Source organism: Baudoinia panamericana, assembly GCF_000338955.1.
Source record: "Baudoinia panamericana UAMH 10762 unplaced genomic scaffold BAUCOscaffold_7, whole genome shotgun sequence".
In the NCBI taxonomy this organism is placed as follows: Eukaryota; Fungi; Ascomycota; class Dothideomycetes; order Mycosphaerellales; family Teratosphaeriaceae; genus Baudoinia; species Baudoinia panamericana.
In genome coordinates, this window is record NW_006911263.1 from 594792 (window position 1) to 616901 (window position 22110).

General features: G+C 54.5%; 13 protein-coding genes across 13 annotated transcripts; 6 read left to right on the plus strand and 7 right to left on the minus strand.

Annotated features, from left to right (window-relative positions):
* Positions 1–201: 201 nt before the first annotated feature.
* Positions 202–1731, minus strand: BAUCODRAFT_503920 (uncharacterized protein). Its single transcript, XM_007678971.1, has 6 exons — positions 1604–1731; positions 1471–1547; positions 1307–1412; positions 1072–1247; positions 418–1020; positions 202–367 (listed from the first exon to the last, which is right to left on the minus strand). Exons 1-6 carry the CDS (start codon positions 1623–1625, stop codon positions 335–337), a joined length of 1017 nt encoding a protein of 338 aa, XP_007677161.1. The 5' UTR covers positions 1626–1731; the 3' UTR covers positions 202–334.
* Positions 1732–1810: 79 nt separating this feature from the next.
* On the plus strand, positions 1811–2087 carry BAUCODRAFT_34560 (uncharacterized protein). The gene has a single exon (XM_007678610.1). It carries the CDS (start codon positions 1839–1841, stop codon positions 2055–2057), a length of 219 nt encoding a protein of 72 aa, XP_007676800.1. The 5' UTR covers positions 1811–1838; the 3' UTR covers positions 2058–2087.
* Positions 2088–3052: 965 nt separating this feature from the next.
* Positions 3053–4638, plus strand: BAUCODRAFT_70903 (uncharacterized protein; the record flags this gene model as incomplete). Its single annotated transcript, XM_007678743.1, has 2 exons — positions 3053–3885; positions 3960–4638. Coding segments are annotated over 2 exons (1512 nt in total), but the record flags the coding sequence as incomplete, so codon positions are not given.
* An 839-nt stretch (positions 4639–5477) lies between these two features.
* On the minus strand, positions 5478–5948 carry BAUCODRAFT_503902 (uncharacterized protein). Its single transcript, XM_007678972.1, has one exon. The coding sequence runs from the start codon at positions 5786–5788 to the stop codon at positions 5483–5485; it is 306 nt and encodes a 101-aa protein (XP_007677162.1). The 5' UTR covers positions 5789–5948; the 3' UTR covers positions 5478–5482.
* Positions 5948–7712, plus strand: BAUCODRAFT_503931 (uncharacterized protein). The gene has a single exon (XM_007678973.1). The coding sequence runs from the start codon at positions 6108–6110 to the stop codon at positions 7518–7520; it is 1413 nt and encodes a 470-aa protein (XP_007677163.1). The 5' UTR covers positions 5948–6107; the 3' UTR covers positions 7521–7712.
* Positions 7713–8056: 344 nt separating this feature from the next.
* BAUCODRAFT_34562 (uncharacterized protein) lies at positions 8057–9333 on the minus strand. Its single transcript, XM_007678611.1, has one exon. The coding sequence runs from the start codon at positions 9038–9040 to the stop codon at positions 8243–8245; it is 798 nt and encodes a 265-aa protein (XP_007676801.1). The 5' UTR covers positions 9041–9333; the 3' UTR covers positions 8057–8242.
* Positions 9334–9351: 18 nt separating this feature from the next.
* Positions 9352–11305, minus strand: BAUCODRAFT_503953 (uncharacterized protein). Its single transcript, XM_007678974.1, has one exon. It carries the CDS (start codon positions 10863–10865, stop codon positions 9663–9665), a length of 1203 nt encoding a protein of 400 aa, XP_007677164.1. The 5' UTR covers positions 10866–11305; the 3' UTR covers positions 9352–9662.
* BAUCODRAFT_148669 (uncharacterized protein) lies at positions 11299–11903 on the plus strand (the record flags this gene model as incomplete). Its single annotated transcript, XM_007678975.1, has 3 exons — positions 11299–11346; positions 11418–11582; positions 11646–11903. The coding sequence occupies 3 exons, from the start codon at positions 11299–11301 to the stop codon at positions 11901–11903; spliced, it is 471 nt and encodes a 156-aa protein (XP_007677165.1).
* A 456-nt stretch (positions 11904–12359) lies between these two features.
* BAUCODRAFT_123090 (uncharacterized protein) lies at positions 12360–15470 on the plus strand (the record flags this gene model as incomplete). The annotated part of the gene is made up of 2 exons (XM_007678976.1): positions 12360–15381; positions 15445–15470. The coding sequence occupies 2 exons, from the start codon at positions 12360–12362 to the stop codon at positions 15468–15470; spliced, it is 3048 nt and encodes a 1015-aa protein (XP_007677166.1).
* A 124-nt stretch (positions 15471–15594) lies between these two features.
* Positions 15595–17630, minus strand: BAUCODRAFT_504235 (uncharacterized protein). The gene is made up of 2 exons (XM_007678977.1): positions 17131–17630; positions 15595–17077 (listed from the first exon to the last, which is right to left on the minus strand). The coding sequence occupies exons 1-2, from the start codon at positions 17197–17199 to the stop codon at positions 15719–15721; spliced, it is 1428 nt and encodes a 475-aa protein (XP_007677167.1). The 5' UTR covers positions 17200–17630; the 3' UTR covers positions 15595–15718.
* A 147-nt stretch (positions 17631–17777) lies between these two features.
* Positions 17778–19197, minus strand: BAUCODRAFT_123091 (uncharacterized protein; the record flags this gene model as incomplete). The annotated part of the gene is made up of 7 exons (XM_007678978.1): positions 17778–17924; positions 17978–18448; positions 18581–18661; positions 18715–18803; positions 18861–18986; positions 19041–19084; positions 19136–19197. The coding sequence occupies 7 exons, from the start codon at positions 19195–19197 to the stop codon at positions 17778–17780; spliced, it is 1020 nt and encodes a 339-aa protein (XP_007677168.1).
* A 469-nt stretch (positions 19198–19666) lies between these two features.
* BAUCODRAFT_34569 (uncharacterized protein) lies at positions 19667–19836 on the plus strand (the record flags this gene model as incomplete). Its single annotated transcript, XM_007678612.1, has 1 exon — positions 19667–19836. The coding sequence occupies exon 1, from the start codon at positions 19672–19674 to the stop codon at positions 19834–19836; it is 165 nt and encodes a 54-aa protein (XP_007676802.1). The 5' UTR covers positions 19667–19671.
* Positions 19837–20030: 194 nt separating this feature from the next.
* On the minus strand, positions 20031–22108 carry BAUCODRAFT_34570 (uncharacterized protein). Its single transcript, XM_007678613.1, has 4 exons — positions 21902–22108; positions 21220–21852; positions 20952–21151; positions 20031–20879 (listed from the first exon to the last, which is right to left on the minus strand). Exons 1-4 carry the CDS (start codon positions 22008–22010, stop codon positions 20220–20222), a joined length of 1602 nt encoding a protein of 533 aa, XP_007676803.1. The 5' UTR covers positions 22011–22108; the 3' UTR covers positions 20031–20219.
* Between the last annotated feature and the right edge of the window lie 2 nt (positions 22109–22110).

Sequence of the window (22110 nt, forward strand, 5' to 3'; positions counted from 1 at the left end):
GCGATCCGTCTAAGGCAAGCTGAAGCGGTGTTCTCAGTGCTCATACTGTACGCTGCGGACAAGATCATCAGAGGGACCGATCTGATGGCCAACCGACCGGCGTCGACCGTTGACGATAGTTTACGGAAACGTGATTATCTTTGATAGCCGGACGGTAACCAATTGGACGTGCAGGAGGGGCCGAAGAGAGTGAAGAGCTCTATCGGCTCCCAATACATCCATGCTCCACAGAACCAAGATCGTCAAAGACCATAAACACGTGGCTAGTTTTGCACAATACCGCCAGCAAAACACAGAGCTTGTTATGCGTCGATGGACAATTACAACGACTATATTAAGCAATTGTGCAAATGATCTTTCCCTTGGTCTGCATCATTGTCAGTAGGCGGAACATTTTCTAGAGATGATGATACTGACCTTGTTCGACTCCATTAGGCGATGAGCTTCTTGTATCTGCTCCCATGGGAAAACCTTCTCTATGTGCACCTTGAAGGAGCCGTCCTTGAACTTCGGAAGGGCGTGGTCATGCAACTGATCGCGAAGCTTACCCTGGTAAAGCTCGTCTCTGCTCCGCAGGCTGCTGCCTTCTATCCGGATGCGCTTACGAACGAAGTTGGAGAAATCAGGCTGAGCCATCTCAGGCTTCAATTTTGCGCCGCTCAACGACGCTAGATTGACGATCCGACCGTCTCTCGCGGCTGCGTTAAGGTTGCCCGCGAACGTTGCTGGTCCGATGTAGTCGACAATGATATCAACGCCTTTGCCTTCGGTAGCCTTGAGGACTTCCGCAGACCAATCGGCCGTCTCGGTGTTGTACGCTGCCTTTGCACCTAATTCCTTGACGCAGAAATCGCATTTGTCATCAGATCGAGCAGTCGCGAAAACCGCAGATGCGCCATTCGCCTTGCTTAGTTGTTGGCCTGCGATGGAGACCGCACTTGCACCAGCATGCCACAGGATAGACTTGCCAGGCGCAAATTCGCCGATGAGATACATTGCTTGTAGCGCGGTGATCCAAGTCTGGTGCCAACGTGAGCTTGCAAGCCATGACGTTTCTTTACGATCACTTACCTCAGGTATGCCAGCACATTGCTCCCAGCTTAGTTCGTCCGGCTTGTGGAGCAGCATATGCGTGCTGACGGCGATATATTCCGCATATGCGCCGCCATATGCAAGGCCGAACACTTCGTCGCCTCTCTTGAAACCTTTTTCACTCTCGCCGGCTAGTTCTTCGATTGTCCCCGAGACTTCAGGACGGGCGCCAATTAGTCATTTGTCGGCTCACCTACGGTCGTCACCAACTTACATTCAACACCTAGCGTACTCGGTGCCTGCGGCGGCACAGGATACATTCCTTCCCGCTGCAGAAGGTCCATTCGGTTCAGACCGAAGGCCTTAACCTTGATCAGGGCCTTGAGGGGGGGTGAGTGAATTGACACTTTCCGTACATAGCGCACACTCGAAGCTCACCTTGGCATGATCGATTTTAGGTCGCGGTATCTCATTGATGAAGAGGTTCTCAATAGGTCCCTTACCACCTTTGATTTCTGGGAAGGTGTCAGTGACTTATTCGATTTCTGTGCTTCCTTCTTATATCTCTTACCTACGGCTTTCATGGTAGTCATGCTGAAGAGCTTCTACAGAGTTGTTCTTTCGGGATCCCAGTCTGCGGCAACGCAGCTTGGGAGCGTCAAGCTTGTTCAGAAAGCGGTGCCCTGACGATTGGGTGCTCTTGCGGTTGACTATTTCAATTATGAATCGTCTGATGTCTTCGGATTCGGACCCTCGAAAGTGATTGCAAATTGCCTACCTGCGAAGTTCTATTGATAGTGCGAAGGATGTCATTGTGGGGTACTACAGAGGTGACTTCGAAGTTTCGATTCAACTCGAAGACTTCCACTTTCACACGCTTCCATCAGCTTGTCCTTAGGAGTGCTAGGAGCCTACCGGACGCCGTCGACACTCCTGCGGCGATCTGTGAGTTCATAAGGAAATGGTTGTCGCCAGTTGATCTGGACCTTCATGTCGCAAAGACGGCTTCTCCGGGGCCAATGTAGCTCGGCGTCCTCGTCAGCGGCTGCCTCGATAGCTTCGCGGCTCTACACCGTTCGAAGAGACTTGCGACACAGGATCTCCAACATGCACAGATGGCTCGCCGTCTGTCCTGATAACCGCGCCTCAGCCGGGGCGGCATCACCTGATCAACTCGCGCTTGGTCTAACCTCTTCCGCCATGGTGTCAAGCGTTCAGCCTCATGCAGCAAAAGCTCGGCTTCGGCTAAGGAGCTGAGCTGCAAGGCTGCGCGATGCGCCCTCCTGCCTTTCACCGGTCGGTAGGTACCTTTCACTGAGTTCCCTTTCTTATCCGCAAGTCTTGCTCAAAGAGGTCACGCAACCCATGTCCGGGCAATCTCGCCTGTTCGTCAATACTGTCTCGCTACGACGCCCTGCAACAAGTACAGCACTGAACTGCTTGTGGCCGTGACCTCGTGTTCTCTACCTTTGATCGTCTTGAGAAGCTTGCGCTTCAGGGCGTGGCTCTTTGCTCAAAGCTCTCCTAGTTTGTTCGAAATTATACAAACAGTGTCCGTATCTCTTGCCCTTATTTTGCGTCTCACTTGTTCACTAAGATGAGGTCAGCCTTCGTTCAAGTCTCTGCTCCAATGGCTGATCCAGAACCGCCCATGCCAACACCATTTCCCATACGAATTGTGCCGGAACCCTCTCCAAAGGCGGCCGACGATGGGCCAGCATCCGAAGTACCTTCTGGGAAGCGCAACGACTGCTTCTATGAGGCTTGGGATAAATTTCTTGCGATAGAGCCGAAGCGTGCCAAGTCCGAATCAACTGTGCTCAAGAAGCTTGCGAAGGAGAAACGGATCGTCGATGAAACGCCCGGAGACGGACTGCAGAGCGTAGAGAATGCGGCTACATCCTGGCAGCAAGCCGTTGACGAGTGCAAAGCCAAGGTAAACGCTATCAGAGAAGAGTGCAGGCGCCTCAACCAAAAGTATGTGGACTACAGCTTCAACATCGAAGCAGGTCCATACTGCATGCAGAGCTTGACTGGACGCTGGCCCAAGGCTACAGAGAAGATCGACGGACCACCGTGGGTTAAGCGTGTGGAGGACATTTTCGACGATCCTCAGTTCTACATTGATGACGCGACCCCTATGGATGTACACCAGGGTAGTGGCGGCGATTGTTGGTTCCTTGCTGCCCTCATGGCCGTGACGGCGAAGAAAGAGCTCATTGGCACCATTTGTGTAGATCGAGAGGAGTCCATGGGCGTCTATGGTTTCGTCTTCTTTCGCGATGGCGAGTGGATATACGAAGTTATTGACGATAAGCTGTTCATGCGCGTTGGTGACGATGACGACATAAAAGTAGTGCGGGATTGGGACAGAGACAAGAAGGAAGGCATGCCTCTCCAGCACGACGAAGAGAAGTTTAAGAATATCCTTCAGCGCGGGGGCGAAGCATTGTACTTCTCGCACTGCAAGTCCAACGAGACATGGCTTCCTCTCATCGAGAAAGCATATGCCAAAGCACACGGTGACTACTTCGCTATCGAAGGGGGCTTCGCTAGTGAAGGGATCGAGGATCTTACCGGCGGTGTTGGCGTGGTTCTGAATCCTGAGGATATCATGGACAAAGAAAGATTCTGGCGCGAGCAGCTTAGCCAAGTCAACGTGAAGTACCTGTTCGGCGGTGGGAGCAAAGCCAGCTCTTCCAAAGGCGTTATCGGTGGACACGCTTATGCTGTCCTTGACAAATGGGAAAGTGAAGACAAGAAATTGAAGCTGTTGAAGCTGCGCAACCCATGGGGTCACCAGGAATGGGAAGGCGATTGGTCCGATGGCAGTAAGCTGTGGACGGCAGACATGTAAGCGAGACGATGTGTCGTCCTCTCCCGGACTGTGTAAGACATAACTGACCCTTCTGCCCTTCGATCAATAGGATAACGAAGCTAAAGCATGAGTTTGGTAATGATGGAGTGTTCTGGATGTCGTACAAGGACTTTCTCAAGCACTTCCCTTGCATCAACCGTGTTCGGCTCTTCGACAAGACGTGGAAGGTCTCACAGCAGTGGACCTGTGTCCAGGTGCCTTGGACAGTGGACTACCTCGACACCAAGTTCACCTTCACTATATCCGAGCGCGGCCCGGTCGTGATCGTGCTATCTCAGCCAGACGATCGGTACTTCTACGGTCTTGGAGGTCGGTTGCTCTATTCACTACATTTCCGAGTCTACAGAGAGGGTGAGGAGGGTAGGTGGATCGTGCGCAGCATGCATAATAGTGGCAATGAGACGGTCTTCACACGATCAGTCTCCGCTGAGCTCGACAATCTCGAGCCAGGAACCTACTCCGTCGTCTTCAAGATATCCGCCGTGCGTCTTCCGGGCGCATCGACAGCGGAAGAAGCGATCTTGAAGTTCGCCGTGGAGCGTAAAGAAAAGCTGCTCTATGTTGGCCGGCGGTTCGACTACGCTCAGAGCAAAGGTAATCTTAGGGCTATGGAAGAAGAGATGAAGCAGCGGAGCAAGGTGGGCGAGAAGAGGAAGGTGAAGGACCTCCAGAAAAAGGTTCGGAAAGTAAACATGCAAGAGAAGGAGCGCGCTCGACTGCGCAAAAAGCGTGTGAACGACGCTATGCAAGAAAAGCGGAAGGATTTTGAGAAGGTGGTGAGAGAAAAATCCAGAGCGAAGCAACAGCGCATGCTAGAAAGAAGGGGGCCATCGTCAATGGAGGCTCAAGCGGATGCGGGCGTGGAAGATGATAGTGAGGGCAAGGCGGAAGGTGTGACGCCGGGCACCGATTCCGAGGATTCAAGCCCGCTGAAGCCTTCGGAAACAGACCAAGCTCTGGAGAAATCCACGGAACCTGAACAGACGATCGAGAAGTCTGCGAAAGCAATAGAGACCGTCGCGACGCCTAGTAAGGCAGACCAGGATTCTAAGGAGCCTGCGAAAGTAGAGCATGCTGCCGTGAAGTCCTCAGAAACCGGACCGACAGTTGAACCCTCGGAATCAGAACGGGCCGCCGAGAAGTCGTTGGAAACGAAGGAGTCTGCAGCAGGCGAGCAGGAACCCTCAGTGGCGACGCATGCTGAAGGTGTAGAGGCACTCACAGAGGGTTTCTCGACGCTAGAACTGCAAGCGCACGAGCCCGGGCAGAGACGTGGCGAAGCACCCGAGTCACCTTTGGAGGAACAACTCGACGACGAAGACTATGACTCTCCAATAGAGCCCCTTGAAGAGCTCGACGACAATGACTTCGCTTGGGACAGTGACATGGATGGTTCCGTTGACAATGACCTGGCGGACGAGATTGCCGAGCTGAAGGCTGGCCCCAAGAACGAGATCTTTGGGGAGGATCAGTGGAACGCGCTCTGTGTACTCAGTCTCAGGGTGTACTCTTTGAACTCGGAGGCGGAAGTGCGGGTTGTCAAGAGCGAAAGCAACTCATGAACCTGACCTCTCAAAGACTACTAATAGCTTGCTTCGATGCGTGCGTGATTAGACCCCCAACTTCAAAGACTTCTCCAATATCGGCATGAAGATGCGACAACCAATACGATAGCTTATCCTGATGCAGACTTTGAGATTCATTGTAATTAAGCACTATCTCAAGCACAAGTCCAAGCTCTGCAATGTTGCCGGCGATATGAGTACCTGCAGACAGGACAATGAAAGGTGGATCGGCTCGTCGCAAAGCGCCGGATATCGTGCGAAGCGATCTATACCCACACTCTACATTACCACATAAGCAACTATGGGTGCTCATAGAAGCTCATGTCATGGCTGCGGGGTTGGGATTGTTGGCACCGCATTGCTCCCTGCGCATGTGTTCGCCAAACCTCACTTGAAGGTGACAATAGCACCTTGAGTTGAGACGAAGCAGAAACCTTACACTATCTCTTTCACTATTCTCAATTCCGACAAGATGTGGGTTGTCGCAAAGAGAGATTGATCTACCGTGAAGTTCAATTTGCCCAGCTCTGTTATACTAGCTTTCCTTTCATCCTTTCAGCCTGTCACTTTCTTTGTCCGCCTACTGAACCTGGACGCTTGGCACATCACTCTCTCCGTCTTATCAGTCCGCAATGGCACCCAAACGTAGCAGTAAAGCGAGCAATAGCGTTCCGAAGTCCACCCGGGCGACCAAACAAGCCCAGAGCGTACAGAAGCCATTGGCAGCGGGCCGAGAAGCTGACAGGCTCCAGATAGATGGCACAGCGGCTCTAGGGTTCGACAATGCCCGGGAGAAGGCGCCGGCGGCGTCCGGACGGACATATAGTTCCAAGGGAGCGAGCTGGGTTGACGTGGACGCTCCTGTTCCGCCTTTTGGGAGCAGAAAGCGCAAGAGGAGAGTCGTTGAAGCCCGAGACGAAGCTCCGATCGAAGACGCAGGTGACGAGCGAGACGGAGATGCAGACAAGCAGTTTCTCGACGAAGCGCGACGTCAGTTGAAGCGAAGCAAGCGGGATGACTGCAGAGAGATCGTGCGGTATCTCCGCCGTATTGAGCCGGCTACACATCTGGCAGATGCACACATCGTTTCCGTCGAGCAGGCTCGCAGGCTACTGCAAGGCGACCGCATCCTGACCGCACCAGTCTTTGTTGCCCACGCGGCCAACACGGCCGGCATCCTGGCCCCGGAGTCAGATGAACGACCCGTCGAACAATTGCTCGCCTGGTTCCATGATCCGACTGAGCACATATCAAGAGGCAAAGAGCTGGGTCAGATACGGCAGCGCTTCGTAGCCAATCGACGCCCATCGGGAACACCGTGGAACTTTCCAGACACGCCGAACCCATTTCACCATAGCGGCATACCCTTGTTCCTGCAAGATCCGAGTTGCAATGTGCTGGCCGATGTTGTGCGAGGCGTCTTCGATATCTCTGCAGGAGTAATATGTACAGATGCCTGCACGAATGAGAGGACAAGCAGCCCACACTGCTGCAATGAGCATCTCACCCAGGCCGTCGAACTCAAGACTGGTTGGCGGCAATGGTCCGGAGCGATTATGTTTGCAGAAGCCGGCGCTGTAACCGAGGCGCACTGGGATTACTGGGGCTTTTCAACCTGGGTGACGTGCCTCGAGGGCGAGATGGGACTCGGCTTCCTTCCGGACGCAACCGAAGCCGATCGTATAGCGCTGCTGGAACAGAGGCTCCAGCCAGATAACAGGTGGCGATACAGATTCCTGAGGCCAGAAGACACGGTATACTTCAGCGGCGGAACGCCACATCTTTTCTTCAGACTGCCGGAAGGGCGCCAGACGGCTGGCCTTGGTGGACATATTGTTCGTAGGCCTGACGTGGAGAGCTGGATCCGTCTGAACAGGCTGCGGGTGGAGGTTGAGGAGAGGGAAGGCGCCAACTTGGAGAACGCTGATGTGTATCGGGCGCTGGTGATCGGAATCGATCACTGGCTTGAACAGGTGAAGCCAAAGGGCTTGAAAAGGATTAGAGCGGAGTTGAAGCGGCTTCGGACAGTAGTGGACCGGCTGTGAGTAAAGTCTGGCGTTATAGCAGCGTGTGAGCATCACTATCGTGCCAGTCTGGCAAAACACACGTCCATCGTACAAGCGGCCGCGTGTGATTTCTCACAAGCCCAATACATATGGTCGTAGCAATCCTATCGGAAGCGATCATCTCTCCTACGCTCGTGGAATGCGTTCCGAGCTCGCGGGCTGGGATGCGGATCTTAGCCATTGGTAGTCTGGCTCCACTGGACGGGGCGTTAGATCTAGCTTTCCTCTTGACATCGGGTGGCAACACGTTCTCGCACCGCCAAGCGTAGTGTAAACCCCCTCGCCTTCGTAGCTGGTGTAGCCGCAGGCACTTGCGCGCCTCTCGTACTTTCTGGGCGATGCCTATAACGCGAAGGGACCAATATGCTCAGGATGACTCTCGAGCGCGAACGGTGGCCAGTCTTAACTCAGTCCGGCGGCAGGGGTTTAGAAGTCTACATGGTAGGTGTTGGCTTTGCGCCTGCAGACGGTCGGCAAGATTGCTTGGTCCTCAATGTGCGCGTTAGACTCTTCGCAACCTCTATTAAGCAGTACGTACTGCGCGGTGACGAGCAATGCGTCTCTCACAACCCACAGAACGCCCATAACCAAGTCTTATATGCTCGTGCCTTCGATGATGCGTGATTACAATTAAGCATCGTCCAATCATAAGTCAATAAGTCGTTGATCGTATCATCGTCTCAAATGCACGCGGAAGCGTATCAGGAAACCTCATCAATCCGTCCAAACACCCTATTCTTCCTTCGCTTAGCCGCCAACTGCGGCGTCCACACTCCCATGAACAAGTCCTCACACTCATCCTCATCCTGGCTATCAAATTCCACCTCGTCCTCCTCCCTCAGCTTCGGCAGCTCATTGGGCGGCAAGAGCGAACTTCTTCTCCTTCCGGAACTATCTTTCCGCTGATTCTCCATCTGCTCGTGAGCCTCCGTCACGTCATCCTCGTTCTCCCACACGCTACTTCTGCACACACGCTTGGTCTCGAGGATAAACTTGCCCACTTTGTACCGCTGCGCTTCCTCTTCGGCGCTGATGTACTTCCAGCCCAGCACGCTGCCGCAATGGGCGCAGCTGATGTCGCCGACGGTGTGCGCGCCGGTGACTAGCTGTCGTGGGACGGGCTTGTGGGTGTATGTGTTGGGTAGATTGGGGAGGGCGTCGTTCCTTTGCCTTACGGAGGAAATGTCCATCGGGGTGGGCAAGTTAGAGGATTGGGAAGGCGCGACAAGGTATGCGCGGCCATGGCGACCGGTGAAGCCCTTACTGATGATCTGAGTACTGATGGCAAGGTCAGAAAGACAGCGCGCGCATCGTAAGTGGGAGGCGTGTCCGGACAAGAAGGATCCTGGGTCTGGAGGGCTGCTGCTGCTCGTAGAGGCGGTACTGCTGATGGCTGAGATGGTGCTGTCGGTGCTGGACTGTCGCCTGCGGAAGGGTAGTGATGGAACGAGGTAGGTAGGGAAAAGGGTAGGCGGTGAGGGGACATTTGGGAAGGGCATCGCGCCTGTGCTTGATGACGCGAATGGCACAGGAAGGCTACAGCGCGCTCATAAGAGTGGACTATGGTTGGGAGGAGGAAGGGGAGGCTGCAGGAAGGGCGCATTCCTGAGCAGCTCGATGGTAACATCAAGTCACATGGTGATAGCATGGTGGTCATGCTCACCCTTCCGCAGTTCCGCAGCACAGCAGATCCGCGCGCCAACCAAATTCACTCCGATACGCTGATCTGTGAAGTCATCATGTGATACGGGCGGATGGTGAAAGGGAGCGAGCTGGAGCTATCGCTGAGGAGGTGGGGTCGAGAGCTGCCTGATGCACCATGCTCGAGAGGGAACTTCCGGGTGCCGAGGAGGACTGCGCTTGAGACAGCGTTCGAGAACAAATATTGAGATAGCAATAGACAGAAAGGTGAGTATCTAGCTTGAGATCATTTGGATCTTGATCGCTGCTAGATCATGCTACCACTGCTGTAGATATGATGCATAGTATGAGGCCGTGGTCGATGCTCCCAACCCCGGCCTGATCGTGCAGTTCGCGAAGCATGCTTCTCGTAAGGATGCTTCTTAATGTCTCCTGGCGCCATGCTTCTCTATCTCTATTGCTAGATGACACTGTATTGGATCAGTCGATTTCAATAACGACCATGGGACAACCGTGCCCCAAGTCAGTTCCCTTGCTCATCTCTGTTCCTTCCTTAACCGCCCTCAACACAACCATCTTATCACCAAAGTAATCAATCTCCTCACATCGATCCCACTCCCCTAGTCGCTCGCCTGCCAGCACCAGACAGAAGTCCTCAGCCAGCGTCGTGTTCGCATACGCCTCCGCGATGGTCTTCATGCACGTCTGCCGGTTGCCTTTGAGCCAGCTAAAGTCCTTCTCCGTTAGAGCATTGAGTTTCTTGCGATTGTCTAAATGCAGGACAGCGATGGGGTATCGATGATCTGGGTAGTTGGGGTAGTCGAAAAGCTTCGGACGTACGGCTAAGGCGCGGTCGTGTAGGCGCTGGTGGCGGGCGAGGGGTTTGCGGAGGTCTTTCTCCGGATTTGGGGTTGCTGGAATGGGCTGGAGGGTGGTAGGGTCGATGTGTTTCGGAAGATCGGGAAGAGATGGGGGTGCTGGGGTAGAGGGTGAGCGGTTGGGCTTGCAGCCACGGGCGTGTTCGATTGGATTGTGTGCTGAGGCGAGCTGCTTGGTCTGATGATTGGGCTTCGGTTTGGGTATGACATGCGTGATCATAACCTCGTCGTCATCTTCGGGTTCGTCATTGACTGCGCTGCTGCGTACTTGGCTCGCTCGCTTGCCGTTGGTTCCGAAGGCCACAGAGAAGAGGTCGTCGGCGTCCTCTACGCCGCTGCTGCCGGAGCGTACGATGAAGTTTCCGTTATCGACACTCACATCATGCTCCCGGTCGGCGTCTTCATCCTCGCCGGTATTGACGGCATACCCTTCTTGCTCATTATCCCTGCCGTCAGGCGCGCCGTCGTGGGCTTCTTGCTCTTTGGCCCACTGGTAGCTTGAGTTCGCGGATGGCAAACCTCCATCGCTGGCACGAGCACCGTCCTCCAGCTCTTCCTGTGCATCGTTGTACTCCTCGTCCTCGTCCGCGAAGACCTCGAGAGTTTTCTCAATCGGTACATTCTTGCCAGAGACAGTCTTGCGGACCAGCTGCATGCCGTTATCGAAGCCCAAAGTTGACATGACACGCTTCTTAAAGGATGGACTCCCATCGCTCACATCATCGACCGCCTTGCGCTTAGCCGTTCCTGTTCCGCTAATATGGCTGGCAGAAGCTGTCCTCTTTTTTTTCCAGAAGAGCGGCATGATGGTGTCGGATGTCGGTATGCTGTCAATTGCACAGTAATGATCGGACGAAGCCAAGGCCGTGCGACTACTGCAACGCCGTCTGAACGACCGTGGGTTGCTGTGCACGACGGAAAGTGCAAAGTGGCGGAAGCCAGACTACTTATATGATAAGCAGCAAGAACGCTGAAGATGTTGGTTGGACGCTGAAGAGCTGCGTGTGAATTGAGCACCGCAGTTGTGGCTTGAAATATTGCAACTGAACTTTAGGAGTGAGGGTGCGCTAAGGACCAAGGCAGGCGATGATAGCACGTGAAAGCCTTCCTTTTCCCGCAACCATCACCTCTGCATCTTCCCATTTACACACATAACTGCGTCCCCCTCAAGCTCGTCTCACACTTACCTGCTCGAGTACCCAAGCCAGCCTCCAGCCAACCCCATTGTACATACCAACATGCCTATCGGCGAGGGTAACAAGACTCCATGGAGCGAGTCGGAGATGGTCCGTTGAGTTCCTACACCAGGATCAATTGATTCATTTCTAAACTTTGGGCAGCTCTCCGTGCTTTCCAGATGATCGACCAACTCGGTACGGTTGACTGGGATGGTATCGACTTGCCGAAAGATCGTACCCTTACTGGGGCCATAAAGATGATCGCGAAGGCGAAGGCAAAGCTTGCGGCAGACGTCTCGGGATCTGTGGGGGGCAACGGAGTATCTGCCCGAGGCCTTGGTAAGGTAAGTGTGCACTTCTCGTTACCTACTATTTGCCGCGTAAAGCCGGACTAACAAACCTCGCAGAGACGCGGTGCCAGCAAGAAAGCAGCTAGTGAGGAAGGTCGACGAAGAAGGCCAAAGCCACCAAGGGTAACAAAGCTAGGCCGGTCAAAGCTGGTGTGGATGAGCTGGCGGTTGATAGCGCTCACGACGACGCGGGGGATACAGACGGTATCGAAGACGTGGCAATCAAGGGAGAGCCGGGGGATGATGATGGCATCTTCGCCTGAGCAGGCAATGGCTGCGGACGTTGTGCCGACTCCCATCAGCTGCCACCCGTAGGCTGACGGTGATCTGGGGCTTTGGGTAGAGTGAGGTTGGAGGCAAGGTGCGGACTTCTTCCCCGAGACGATGGAATGTTCTGCGGGCCTTTCCGCGGCTGCATGCGCGATGAACCTTGTCCGGCCTAAGTCCCTGCACACAGCCATCTTTCTCATGTTCTGCGGCACGTGTCATGTTCACCTTCCTTCTCGCTGCTGTATAGTACCACCTTGAATCTGCAACCGATCGAGCTGTGCTCATGCGCCTATCTGAATGCTTCACTGCCTTTCAGGAGGCCTAAAGACAGCCCTCAGCCGCAGCGCAGTCTCATCCCTTTACCACGGCAACACAGTAGTGTTCGGAGCACACTTTGACGCACCGTTGACGCTCCTTTGCGGTAGGCGAGCTGCGCAGTCAACAAGTGGTGCTCTTCATTCACGGCCCGTTCGTCTCTTCTCTAGCGCTATACAGCAGGCTATGGAACAGCAGCAACTCTCAACTACTAAGCGCAAACAACCACCGTCTTCGCCGCCGAGCCGGCCCTCAAAACAGGCGCGAAGGCCGTCTCGCGCTGTAGACGACGACTACACCGACGGCAACCAGCCGTATCCGAATAGTATCCTGGCTTCCACCAATGGCGCGCTTAACGGCAACCATCACGGAGAGCCGTCTGAGGACTTCGATGAGGAAGAGGCCGGCAGTATCATCCATGGAGCAGCAACCGCTGACACGGCAGAGTGGCAGGCTACCATCGAAAAGGTCGTGCGCAACGTGGTGAGCATCCACTTCTGCCAGACCTGCGCTTTCGATACAGATTCAGCCATCTCCAGCGAAGCGACTGGCTTCGTCGTTGATGCTGAGCGTGGCTACATCCTCACCAATCGCCACGTTGTCGGCGCAGGACCCTTCTGGGGTTACTGCATCTTTGACAACCATGAGGAGTGCGACGTCTACCCTGTTTACCGCGATCCGGTCCATGACTTTGGCATTCTGCGCTTCGACCCGAAGAAGATCAAGTACATGCCATTAGCCGCGCTGGAGTTGCGACCCGATCTGGCCAAGGTTGGGGTGGAGATCAGAGTTGTGGGTAACGATGCAGGCGAAAAGCTGAGCATCCTGTCTGGCGTAATCTCGCGCTTAGACCGCAACGCACCGGAATATGGCGAAGGTTACTGCGACTTCAACACGAACTACATACAAGCGGCCGCTGCAGCATCCGGAGGCTCGTCTGGCTCACCAGTTGTTAACATTGACGGTTATGCTGTGGCGTTGCAGGCTGGTGGACGGGCCGATGGCGCAGCCACAGACTACTTTCTGCCCCTTGATAGGCCGAGACGAGCTTTGGAATGCATAAGAGAAGGCAAGCATGTCGACCGAGGCACGATACAAACGCAATGGGTCATCAAGGCGTTCGACGAGTGCAGGAGGCTTGGCTTAGCTGCTGAATGGGAGGACAAAATACGCGCCAAGTTCCCTAAAGAGACTGGCATGCTCGTCGCAGAGGTTGTGCTGCCCAAAGGCCCGGCGCATCAGATGTTGGAGGAGGGTGACGTGCTCATCCAAGTGAATGGCGAGCTGCTGACGCAGTTCGTTCGTCTGGACGAGATTCTTGACTCTAGCGTCGGGAAGACGGTGAAGCTCCTGGTTCAGCGAGGTGGCGCGGATGTCACAGTCGAATTGGACGTCGGCGACTTGCACGCCATCACGCCGGATCGATTCGTGTCTGTTGCTGGCTCCGCTTTCCACGACCTATCGTACCAACAAGCTCGTCTCTACGCCGTCGCACTGAAGGGTAACGGCGTGTACTGTTGCGAGGCGTCAGGCTCTTTCCCTGTCGACATGGCTGGCTCTGGATGGCTGGTACAGACCGTAGACAACAAGCCTACACCAGATCTTGACACGTTCATCGAGGTTATGAAAGGCATTCCCGACCGCAGCCGGATCGTCATTACGCACAAGCATCTCCGCGACATGCACACATTGAACACCCAAGTCATGCACGTTGACCGGCACTGGCACAAGCATATGCGTCTCGTTGTGCGTAACGACAAGACCGGTCTCTGGGACTTCACAGACCTGAGCGAGCCGTTACCCCCCAAGGCGGAAGTGCCAAGAAAGGCCAACTTCGTCACCATGGCAGGCTCGAAACATCCACAAGCTGTTGACATTATTCGCTCGTTCGTACAGATCCGAGCTTCGATGCCGCTGAAGCTTGACGGCTTCTCTAAGTCTCGCAGAACTGGTTTCGGCCTTGTGGTTGACGCTGAGCAGGGCTTGGTTATTGTTAGTCGAGCATTTGTCCCGTACGATATGTGCGACATCACTGTTACGATCGCGGATTCGATTATCGTGGATGGCAAGATCGTGTTCATGCACCCGCTGCAGAACTACGCCATAATCAAGTACGATCCAAGCCTGGTTAATGCGCCTGTGAAGAGTGCGAAACTGGCGAAGCAGCCCATCAAGCAAGGCGAAAGCACCATATTCTTTGGCTTTAACGGCAATCACAGACCTGTGGTAGCTAGTACTACCGTCACGGACATCACCAGCGTGAGCATACCGGCGAGCGGGACGGCACCTCGATATCGAGCGCTGAACCTGGATGCTATCCTCGTTGACACATCGCTCAGCAGCGTGTGCGGAACTGGCGTTCTCGTCGCCGAAGATGGTACGGTCCAGGCCCTCTTCTTGACATACCTGGGCGAGCGCGATGGTCACAGTGGTAGGGATACGGAGTACAAGCTTGGCTTCGCCACACCATCTTTGCTTCCAGTCGTCGAAGCGATCAGAAGCGGGAGGCAACCTGACCTTCGCATCCTTAACATAGAAACACAGTTCGTGCACATGAGCCAATGCCGCATCATGGGCGTGCCAGAAGCCTGGATCGAGCGCGTTGAAAACGAGGATCCAGAACGCCATCAGCTCTTCATGGTGCACAAGGTAGACGCTGGCAGCGAGAGCGGCCTCCAAGAGGGCGACGTCATCCTCACGATTAACGACCGCCTAATAACGAAGGTGTCGGACTTCGACGTAATGTATGACCACCATGCGCTCACCGTGCGCATCGTGCGGAAACAGGAGGAGATGACACTTGAGGTACCAACCGTCTCAACCAGCGAACTAGGCACTACTCGCGTCGTTGTCTTCTGTGGCGCCACTCTACACGCACCCCACCACGCCGTCCGGCAACAGATCAGTAAAGTGCATAGTGAGATATACGTCTCCGCCCGATACGGAGGCTCACCGGCTTATATGTACGGTCTCGCACCGACGAACTTCTTGCTCGCTGTCAATGCCGTGCCAACGCCGGATCTGGAGTCCTTCCTGCGTGAAGTGAACAAGATTCCGGACAACACATATTTCAGGATCAAGGTCATGACGTTCGACAACGTCCCATGGGTAGCCACAATGAAGAAGTGTGAACACTACTTCCCCACAACCGAATTTGTGAAGGATACAAGCGTGAGAGAGGGCTGGAGGAGAGTGATGTACGAAGGCGGTAAGGCGGTCAAAGGGGAGGGTGAGATGGCAGCGGCGGTTGGCACAGAGAACACGGCTGTAGATGGGAACGGGGTAATGGAGGAGTGAAGTCGTGGGTCGATACGTGCGAGTGAGACTTCGCTCGACAGATGAGCTTCCGAGTCTACCTAGATTGCTATTGCGCGGGTGGACGTCCGTGTTAAAAAAAAAGCATAGAGCGTACCACAAGCTTCGACATGGATGATCCTATGACCACTGTGCCGCGATGATCTGTGCCGCTCTTTCGGCGATGCCATAGACAGCCGTTTGTATATGGCCACTGATGCAAATGGGGATCACGCTTGCATCGACCACTCTCAGATTCGGCACTCCGTAAAGTTGGGGTGGAAGATGGGATGGCCTGTAGGGTTTGAGGCGTTGATGTGCGTGCTGCCCCTGGAGAAGGGGTGCTGGATGCTGGCGATCATGGCGAAGAACTCGGCGCCGTAAAGCGTGCTATTGACGGCCGGATAGCCCTTATTCCCTAGGTAGCCATCGCTGAAGAGGATCTCCAGCTGGGGCACTCGCGCGGTGAGATTGAGAAGGTTTTGGAGTTTGCGCTGGTCCACCACGTTCGCGGACGAGGCTGCCGCTGTTGCGAGACTGTCGAGGACTGCGGCACCGGGGTCGCCAACAGCTTGGGGCCATGTCATATAAGCATAGCCGGAGCCGGTCTCGTCGTAGAAGCCGGAGATGTTATGGGTCCAGTTCTGAAGCTCCTGTGCCGCATAAGATGCGTTGAACCGAAGGATGTCGGGAGATGTATAGTTGGGTCTGAGTCGGTAGGCTGTGGTTATTCGAATGTGGTCCTGAAGGTTGGTACCTACGCCTGGAAGATCGACTTGTGGTTGGATACCGGCTGCGCTAAGAATCGTAGCATTGCCGATGCCTGACAACTCAAGCAGCTGAGGCGATTGAATCGAACCCGCAGACAAGATGACTTCTTTCCTCGCGGTAACGGTTGTGCCATTCATGAGCGTCACACCCGTCACGTGAGAGCTATTGCCCAGATTTACCTTCAGCACCGTGGTGTTGACCATGACATCCAATCTCGGACCGGCACTGGCAAGGTAGTTCGGACTGTAAGATCTGGTGTAGTTACTGTCAAGGATGTTGCTGGTATGACGCATCCAACCCAGCATATCACCGTCGAGGAACGAATACGTCTGGCGTAAGCCCAGATTTTGCATAGCTGGGAAGAATTGCTCCTGCTGCGGTGGTGAGAACCTGTTGATCAGAAACTCAATAGGACCATGTTCGCCGACGCCGAGGATATTAGCTGAGCCATTCGTTGGCGTGAGCTGGTAGCTCTCTGCCGCAGTCATTGCGGCGTGCATGCTGGACCAGTTCCATCCCGGATTGCCAAGCTGCTGCCAGGCATCGTAGTCCGCTGCAGTAGCCCGGTCCCAAGAGAGCAGGTTCAACGCTGAGCTGCCACCGAGTACTTTCCTGCGGTTCTGTGGGATCACTCGACCATTGGCATAGGGTTGCGGCGTCGTGGTGAAGTTCCAATCATAAGTCGTGCCTAGCGTAGACCCTTTGCGACCGGGAATATAGATGCCAGGAATTTGACGCCCGTCCGGTCCCGCTTCAACAATCAGAATCGAGGAGTCAGGCAGGTACTGGCTTAGGCGGGCAGAGACAGCGACTCCTGCTGTGCCGCCTCCCACAACGATCTGTGAGCTGGTCAGGAGCTTGGAGCATGCAGATGCTCGCTGGGAACGCTTACAAAGTCATAGCTTGCTTGTGCGGCAGCAAGGACAATCAGTGCTGCGCCGACAGTAGAGGAAAGAAACATTGTGAACGCCACCTGACTCTCGTCTGACTGTTATTGAGGCTTACGGATTTCAGGAAGAGGTGAAACCATGATCACATCTGCAGCTGCTTTAACAGCGGATTCTACGTCAGGGCACGACTAACGTCGGCATTGCCTTGGTCAAAATGCCTGCAACATTAATTGTCATCGCACAGTGGGCTGCACACCCAAGGCTGCGTTTGCTTGGCCATATTGGGGGCGGAGCATCCATATTGGGGGCCAAAGCATACATGTAGAGAGCGTGCCCTCCACCTATACTCTTGTTGCTAATGGGCCCATTCATAAGCATCAAGCTGTAATGCCCTGTGGTGTATGGAAGTTTGAGGAGAGGAGGTGCTCGGAGCGCATACTTTTAGTCCCTTTACGAAAGTCGAGCATGGTGTCGTCTGAAACGGACCCTTCGGTACAAGCCGTTCGCAATTGACGCCCTGGTCGTAATGAAGAAATTCTCCACTACCTACTTGCTGATTCGATGGACTGTTCTACCGCTATCTATCCGAAGTATGCTCGAGGGGTATCATGATCCGAGCACGTACACAAACGCCTTCGCACATTGCATCTCACAGCTCCCTCTTACTGATCATAATGCCATACGGATCGCGATCCACCTCGCTGACATGTACCTCAATGTGTTCGTCGTCCAGCGCCTCGAAGTACTCATCGCTCATGCCTTCTTTCGCCCGCTCTTCCATGCGTATGCGCTCCCACTGGAACATCGGTCAGCTTGGGCGCATCAGAATAGCAATCAGCCTGAACGTACCTCTTCCGCAATTGTACTCTCCAATTGTCCCTTTAGCACTGAATGCAGAAAGCCTCTCTCTGTGTTCGAATGGAACAGACAGATGACACACTTCCCCTTCTCGATCGCAGCGAGTGCCTCATGATGACTCAGCTCGCCCGTGAACAGCAGATCCACTTCCTCGCCCATCTTCTCCATCTCGCTAAATAAATGCCCGCCGCTTCCGGCGCAAATGCCAATACTCTTGATCATCATGTCACTCGCCTGCTTGCCCTGCGGGACGGCGATCGGAAAGCCTTTCGGATTGCCGAGACCGAGCCCGATGCGGTCAATGATGTCGGTGAGCGGGACGGCTTTGGAGAAGCGGACGATGCGGCCCATGCCTGCTCCAGGATAACCTTCAACTTTCGTCGCTTGGATGGGATATCTCGTATGCTGGTTGGAGCCTAGGTGGAGTCCTTTCTCCTTGAGGGACAGCTGAGACGGATGGTGCTGCAGCATGTAGATTGGGCGCTTGGTATTCGATTCACCATTGACGTCCACATTGTTTTCATGGGTAGCTGCATGCTTTGACTCTGCATCAGTCGTCTCAGCAGCGTCCGGCTCCGCATTGTCAGGCTCCGCTGGCGTGCCGGAGACGATGTCAGCTAGCCAATCGCCAAGGCCGCCGCGTGCGCAGTCGACAGCAGTGTGAGGACTGTAGACCTAGCAGTAGACATTAGACTACACTCTGTTGAGTTGGAACATATGTAATGTACGCTTATGCCTTCAGCAGCTAGTCTCAGCAAGCTCTGCTGCTGGGAGTCCTTGAGCGTCAGAGCTTTCAGTCCTCTAAAGATAATAGGATCTACGCTTCACATCCGGTCAGCAGGACGGCTTTCGTAAGTCGATGGACTTGCCGTACGGTATGCGACAACGATCGAGTCATTGCGCTCGATGGCTTCGTCTGCGACCGCCTTCGTCAAATCCACCGTGAGCAGGACCGAGTTCATCTGTCGGCGTAGAGGATCGAAGGGCGCTTCGAGCAGGACTGCATTCGCGTCAGCTCATCCGTATACTCGATCAACGCTTGTATATCCCGTACGACCAGTATTGTCGAAGCTCTTGTCTGCTAACGCCTCAGGGTAGCTAGTCCACAGTCAGCCGAAGCGTCCGAAGGAATAGAAGGATAGAACATGCAGCTTGCGCATCGCACTCACGACCGCGCGCGTATACGGCGCCGCCACGGCTGGCGAGCTCATCGTGCTGTACGCTCGCCTCAATGTCGTCGCGAACATACAGGAGATGCTCCGGCGCAAAACGCAGGCATGGTGGTGCTTGTGGTGCTGACAAGATTGTTCGGGCGTGTTTGTGGCTTGAGCTCGGTGACTGGAGCTGGCGGTGCGAATGACATCAAGCGCCATCTGGCGCGCGCGCTTCCCAGATCGATCTGATTTATGCACGTGCGAAGCATAAGTTACGCACGGTATGCGATCTTCAGAGGAGCAGAAAGCAGCGACAACTTCACGATGAGCGCGCGGACTGACGTCGAAGCCACCGAGACCCAGAACTCCACTGGCGTAACTCCCGACACTCTCGGCGCCACGCTCAAGGACAAGCTTGAAGCGTCCCATGTCGACATATCAGATCTCTCAGGTATCGCATCACTCACTTTACACATAAGCATCATGTCCGTCATGAGCCGTGCCTGACGAGACATAGGTGGATGTGGTCAGATGTTCGAAGCGATCATAGTGTCTCCACAGTTTGTGAAGAAGACGACGCTCGCGCGACATCGACTGGTTAACAGCACGCTGAAGGGAGAAATCGCTGCCATCCACGCGTGGACGCCGAAGTGCTACACGCCAGAGGAATGGGAGAAGAAGAAGGCTGGGAGCTGAAAGCAGACACCCTTGAAACGATCCATCGTAGACATTAGAAGCGAAGCCATCCGCAAGGAGCAATAGAGGACCTTGAGCTTCTGGCTGGGAATACCAGCTCGTTTCGATAGAGCTCGCAAGGCTCAAACACCTCGCTTCGATGACGAGCATCGAAGTGCCTGTGTATCTTGATACAGAAACCCTCATCCATTGTTGCGGCCTGGTCAAATGAATTGTGTAGAGCTCTCCCAAAGTGTACAACTGATGTCTATCTTCTATCTTTGAACTCCAGACGCTCTCGCTTGGCAACCATTTCAGAACGAAGGTGAATGTGCGAGCTGTCGCAAGCACATGCGACACTTTCGGGCAGCACTACCGCCTTGAAGAGGTCCTCCTGCAGATCCTCAAAACCTCGAAATATCTCGCCCAAAGATCCAATTGATCGTCCAGTACATGGGTATTAGTAGCCGGTTCCTCCACGATATGCTCTTAACGAGATATGCACCTCGCCACATCATCCACGCTGCTCGGCCGGACAGACTGCCTTTGTCCATTTGCACGATCGCATTCATCCGCCCAATGTAAGCCATGATGCCTTGGCTCATGAAGGAGAAGCCTTGCGTGTTGATGTCGCCCTTGTTAAGCTTCTTCGCCAGCCATTTCGCCTTCTGAGCCGCAACCTGAGCCGTACTTGGATATTGCGTGCCGTCGATGACGGCGCAGTCGCCCAGTGCGAAGACATCGCGCAGGATGGCCGCTGGTTGCGGCTCGGAGTGACTTGCGGAGGAGCCGAGCTGGACTCGGAGGTAGTCGTCAGTGACTATGCTTCCCGTCCTTGGATGCTTCTGCACCTCCCAGTCTGCGCTGGACTCCGGGCTGTCGTCGATATTGCTCAGGAGCCTGACGCAACTCGCCGGCGCAGTGAACGACGAGCTTAAGGCCTTGGCAACGAAAGGGTTCGACATCAACCCGGTGCTCCAAACTACGAATCCACAACCGACTTCAGATTGATGGCCGTTCTCCAGACTGAGCGTGAAGCCGCTGGCTTTGACATCGTCGTGGAACTAAGAGCATCGACCACAACCGTCAGCGTTGCGTCGCACACGAAGTAGAGGGACACTCAAGGGTTTGCATACGTCGCCAACGCCTTCGATGTTCGGGAAGCCTCGCCTCAGCTCCTTGATCCGGTGGCTGGTCTTGACCGTGACACCTTTGGCAATGTGCTCCAGCGCATAGCCCGCAAGCTTCTCATCAAACATTGGCAAGATCTTGTCCGCAACATCGTACACTGTAATTTTGACATGCTCTGCTAGCTGCGGGTACAACCTCGACATATCTGTGCACCATGAGCATTGAATTCGGCGACGGCACACTCCAGGAACGAGCGCTGAATGCTTGACTTACCGTCTTCGAAGATATCTTTCAGTTCTCCGGAGAACTCTATGCCAGTCGGTCCGCCTCCCACGATAGCGAAATTGAGGAGCTGCTTCTTCAGCGCCACCGGTGTCGTTGGCAAAGCCGCTGTCTCGAAGCACGACAAGAGCTTGTTCCGGATCTTTCGCGCATCCTGCACATCCTTCAGGAAGAAAGCATTCTCTTTCACACCCGGTATGCCGAAGGTCTGGCTGTAGCTTCCAACACTAATGACCAGCTTGTCATAATGCATGCTGAACAGCGAGCCTCTACTAGCCTCAATCCTCATCTCGAGCGGTCGTTCATCCTTCACTTCGCCCGCTCGTACACCCAGCAGGCCCTGATTAGGATCTCGGACCGTCTCGCGAACCATAATCTCCTTCTTGCCGAAGTCGACGGCGTCTGCTCGTCCTTGGATATACTCATACTTGCTTCCTCGGGACCGAACTGGCTCCAGCGCTGTTCTGAATTCGAGTGTGCCCACAGAGGTTGAGGCCAACAGGGGCGTGAAGACGAAGTAGGAGCGAGGCGATATTACTACAGTCTGGAATTTCTTCGGGTTGAGGCTGCGGGCGAGGTTGTACCCTGCCCATCCCGAGCCGAGAATGACCACTCGTTCACGGTCTGGAGGTGTCAGCGCTGTGTCAGAGTAGGCGTTTCATGCCATATCTACCGTTCTTGGCAGCTTCTAGCTGCTTGATAGTAATGCTTCTGCGCTGTCCGGCGAAGAACCGACTGGGAAGGGCAACCGAAGGCCGAAAAGTACAGAACAGCAACGCCATGGGATCGAGAAGGGAAGCAAACGGGAAGCAAATAAATGGAGAGGGAAGTAGATGAAAAGGAATGAGAGAGTGCTTGAAGTGGTTATCACAAGCACCTCCT

Excerpts from the sequence above, each read along its gene's own strand:
- BAUCODRAFT_504235 (XM_007678977.1), bottom strand. The coding sequence starts at position 17,199 with ATGTTTCTTTCCTCTACTGTCGGCGCAGCACTGATTGTCCTTGCTGCC. Across the intron at positions 17,078-17,130 it reads CACAAGCAAGCTATGACTTT|ATCGTTGTGGGAGGCGGCAC; the intron begins GTAAGCGTTCCC and ends ACCAGCTCACAG.
- BAUCODRAFT_34560 (XM_007678610.1), top strand. The coding sequence starts at position 1,839 with ATGTCATTGTGGGGTACTACAGAGGTGACTTCGAAGTTTCGATTCAAC.
- BAUCODRAFT_503920 (XM_007678971.1), bottom strand. The coding sequence starts at position 1,625 with ATGACTACCATGAAAGCCGTAG. Across the intron at positions 1,548-1,603 it reads GACTACCATGAAAGCCGTAG|AAATCAAAGGTGGTAAGGGA; the intron begins GTAAGAGATATA and ends ACACCTTCCCAG. Across the intron at positions 368-417 it reads GCCTAATGGAGTCGAACAAG|ACCAAGGGAAAGATCATTTG; the intron begins GTCAGTATCATC and ends ACAATGATGCAG.
- BAUCODRAFT_503953 (XM_007678974.1), bottom strand. The coding sequence starts at position 10,865 with ATGCCGCTCTTCTGGAAAAAAAAGAGGACAGCTTCTGCCAGCCATATT.
- BAUCODRAFT_503931 (XM_007678973.1), top strand. The coding sequence starts at position 6,108 with ATGGCACCCAAACGTAGCAGTAAAGCGAGCAATAGCGTTCCGAAGTCC.
- BAUCODRAFT_34562 (XM_007678611.1), bottom strand. The coding sequence starts at position 9,040 with ATGCCCTTCCCAAATGTCCCCTCACCGCCTACCCTTTTCCCTACCTAC.
- BAUCODRAFT_503902 (XM_007678972.1), bottom strand. The coding sequence starts at position 5,788 with ATGAGCACCCATAGTTGCTTATGTGGTAATGTAGAGTGTGGGTATAGA.
- BAUCODRAFT_34570 (XM_007678613.1), bottom strand. The coding sequence starts at position 22,010 with ATGGCGTTGCTGTTCTGTACTTTTCGGCCTTCGGTTGCCCTTCCCAGT. Across the intron at positions 21,853-21,901 it reads GCTAGAAGCTGCCAAGAACG|ACCGTGAACGAGTGGTCATT; the intron begins GTAGATATGGCA and ends TGACACCTCCAG. Across the intron at positions 21,152-21,219 it reads GAAAGATATCTTCGAAGACG|ATATGTCGAGGTTGTACCCG; the intron begins GTAAGTCAAGCA and ends CATGGTGCACAG.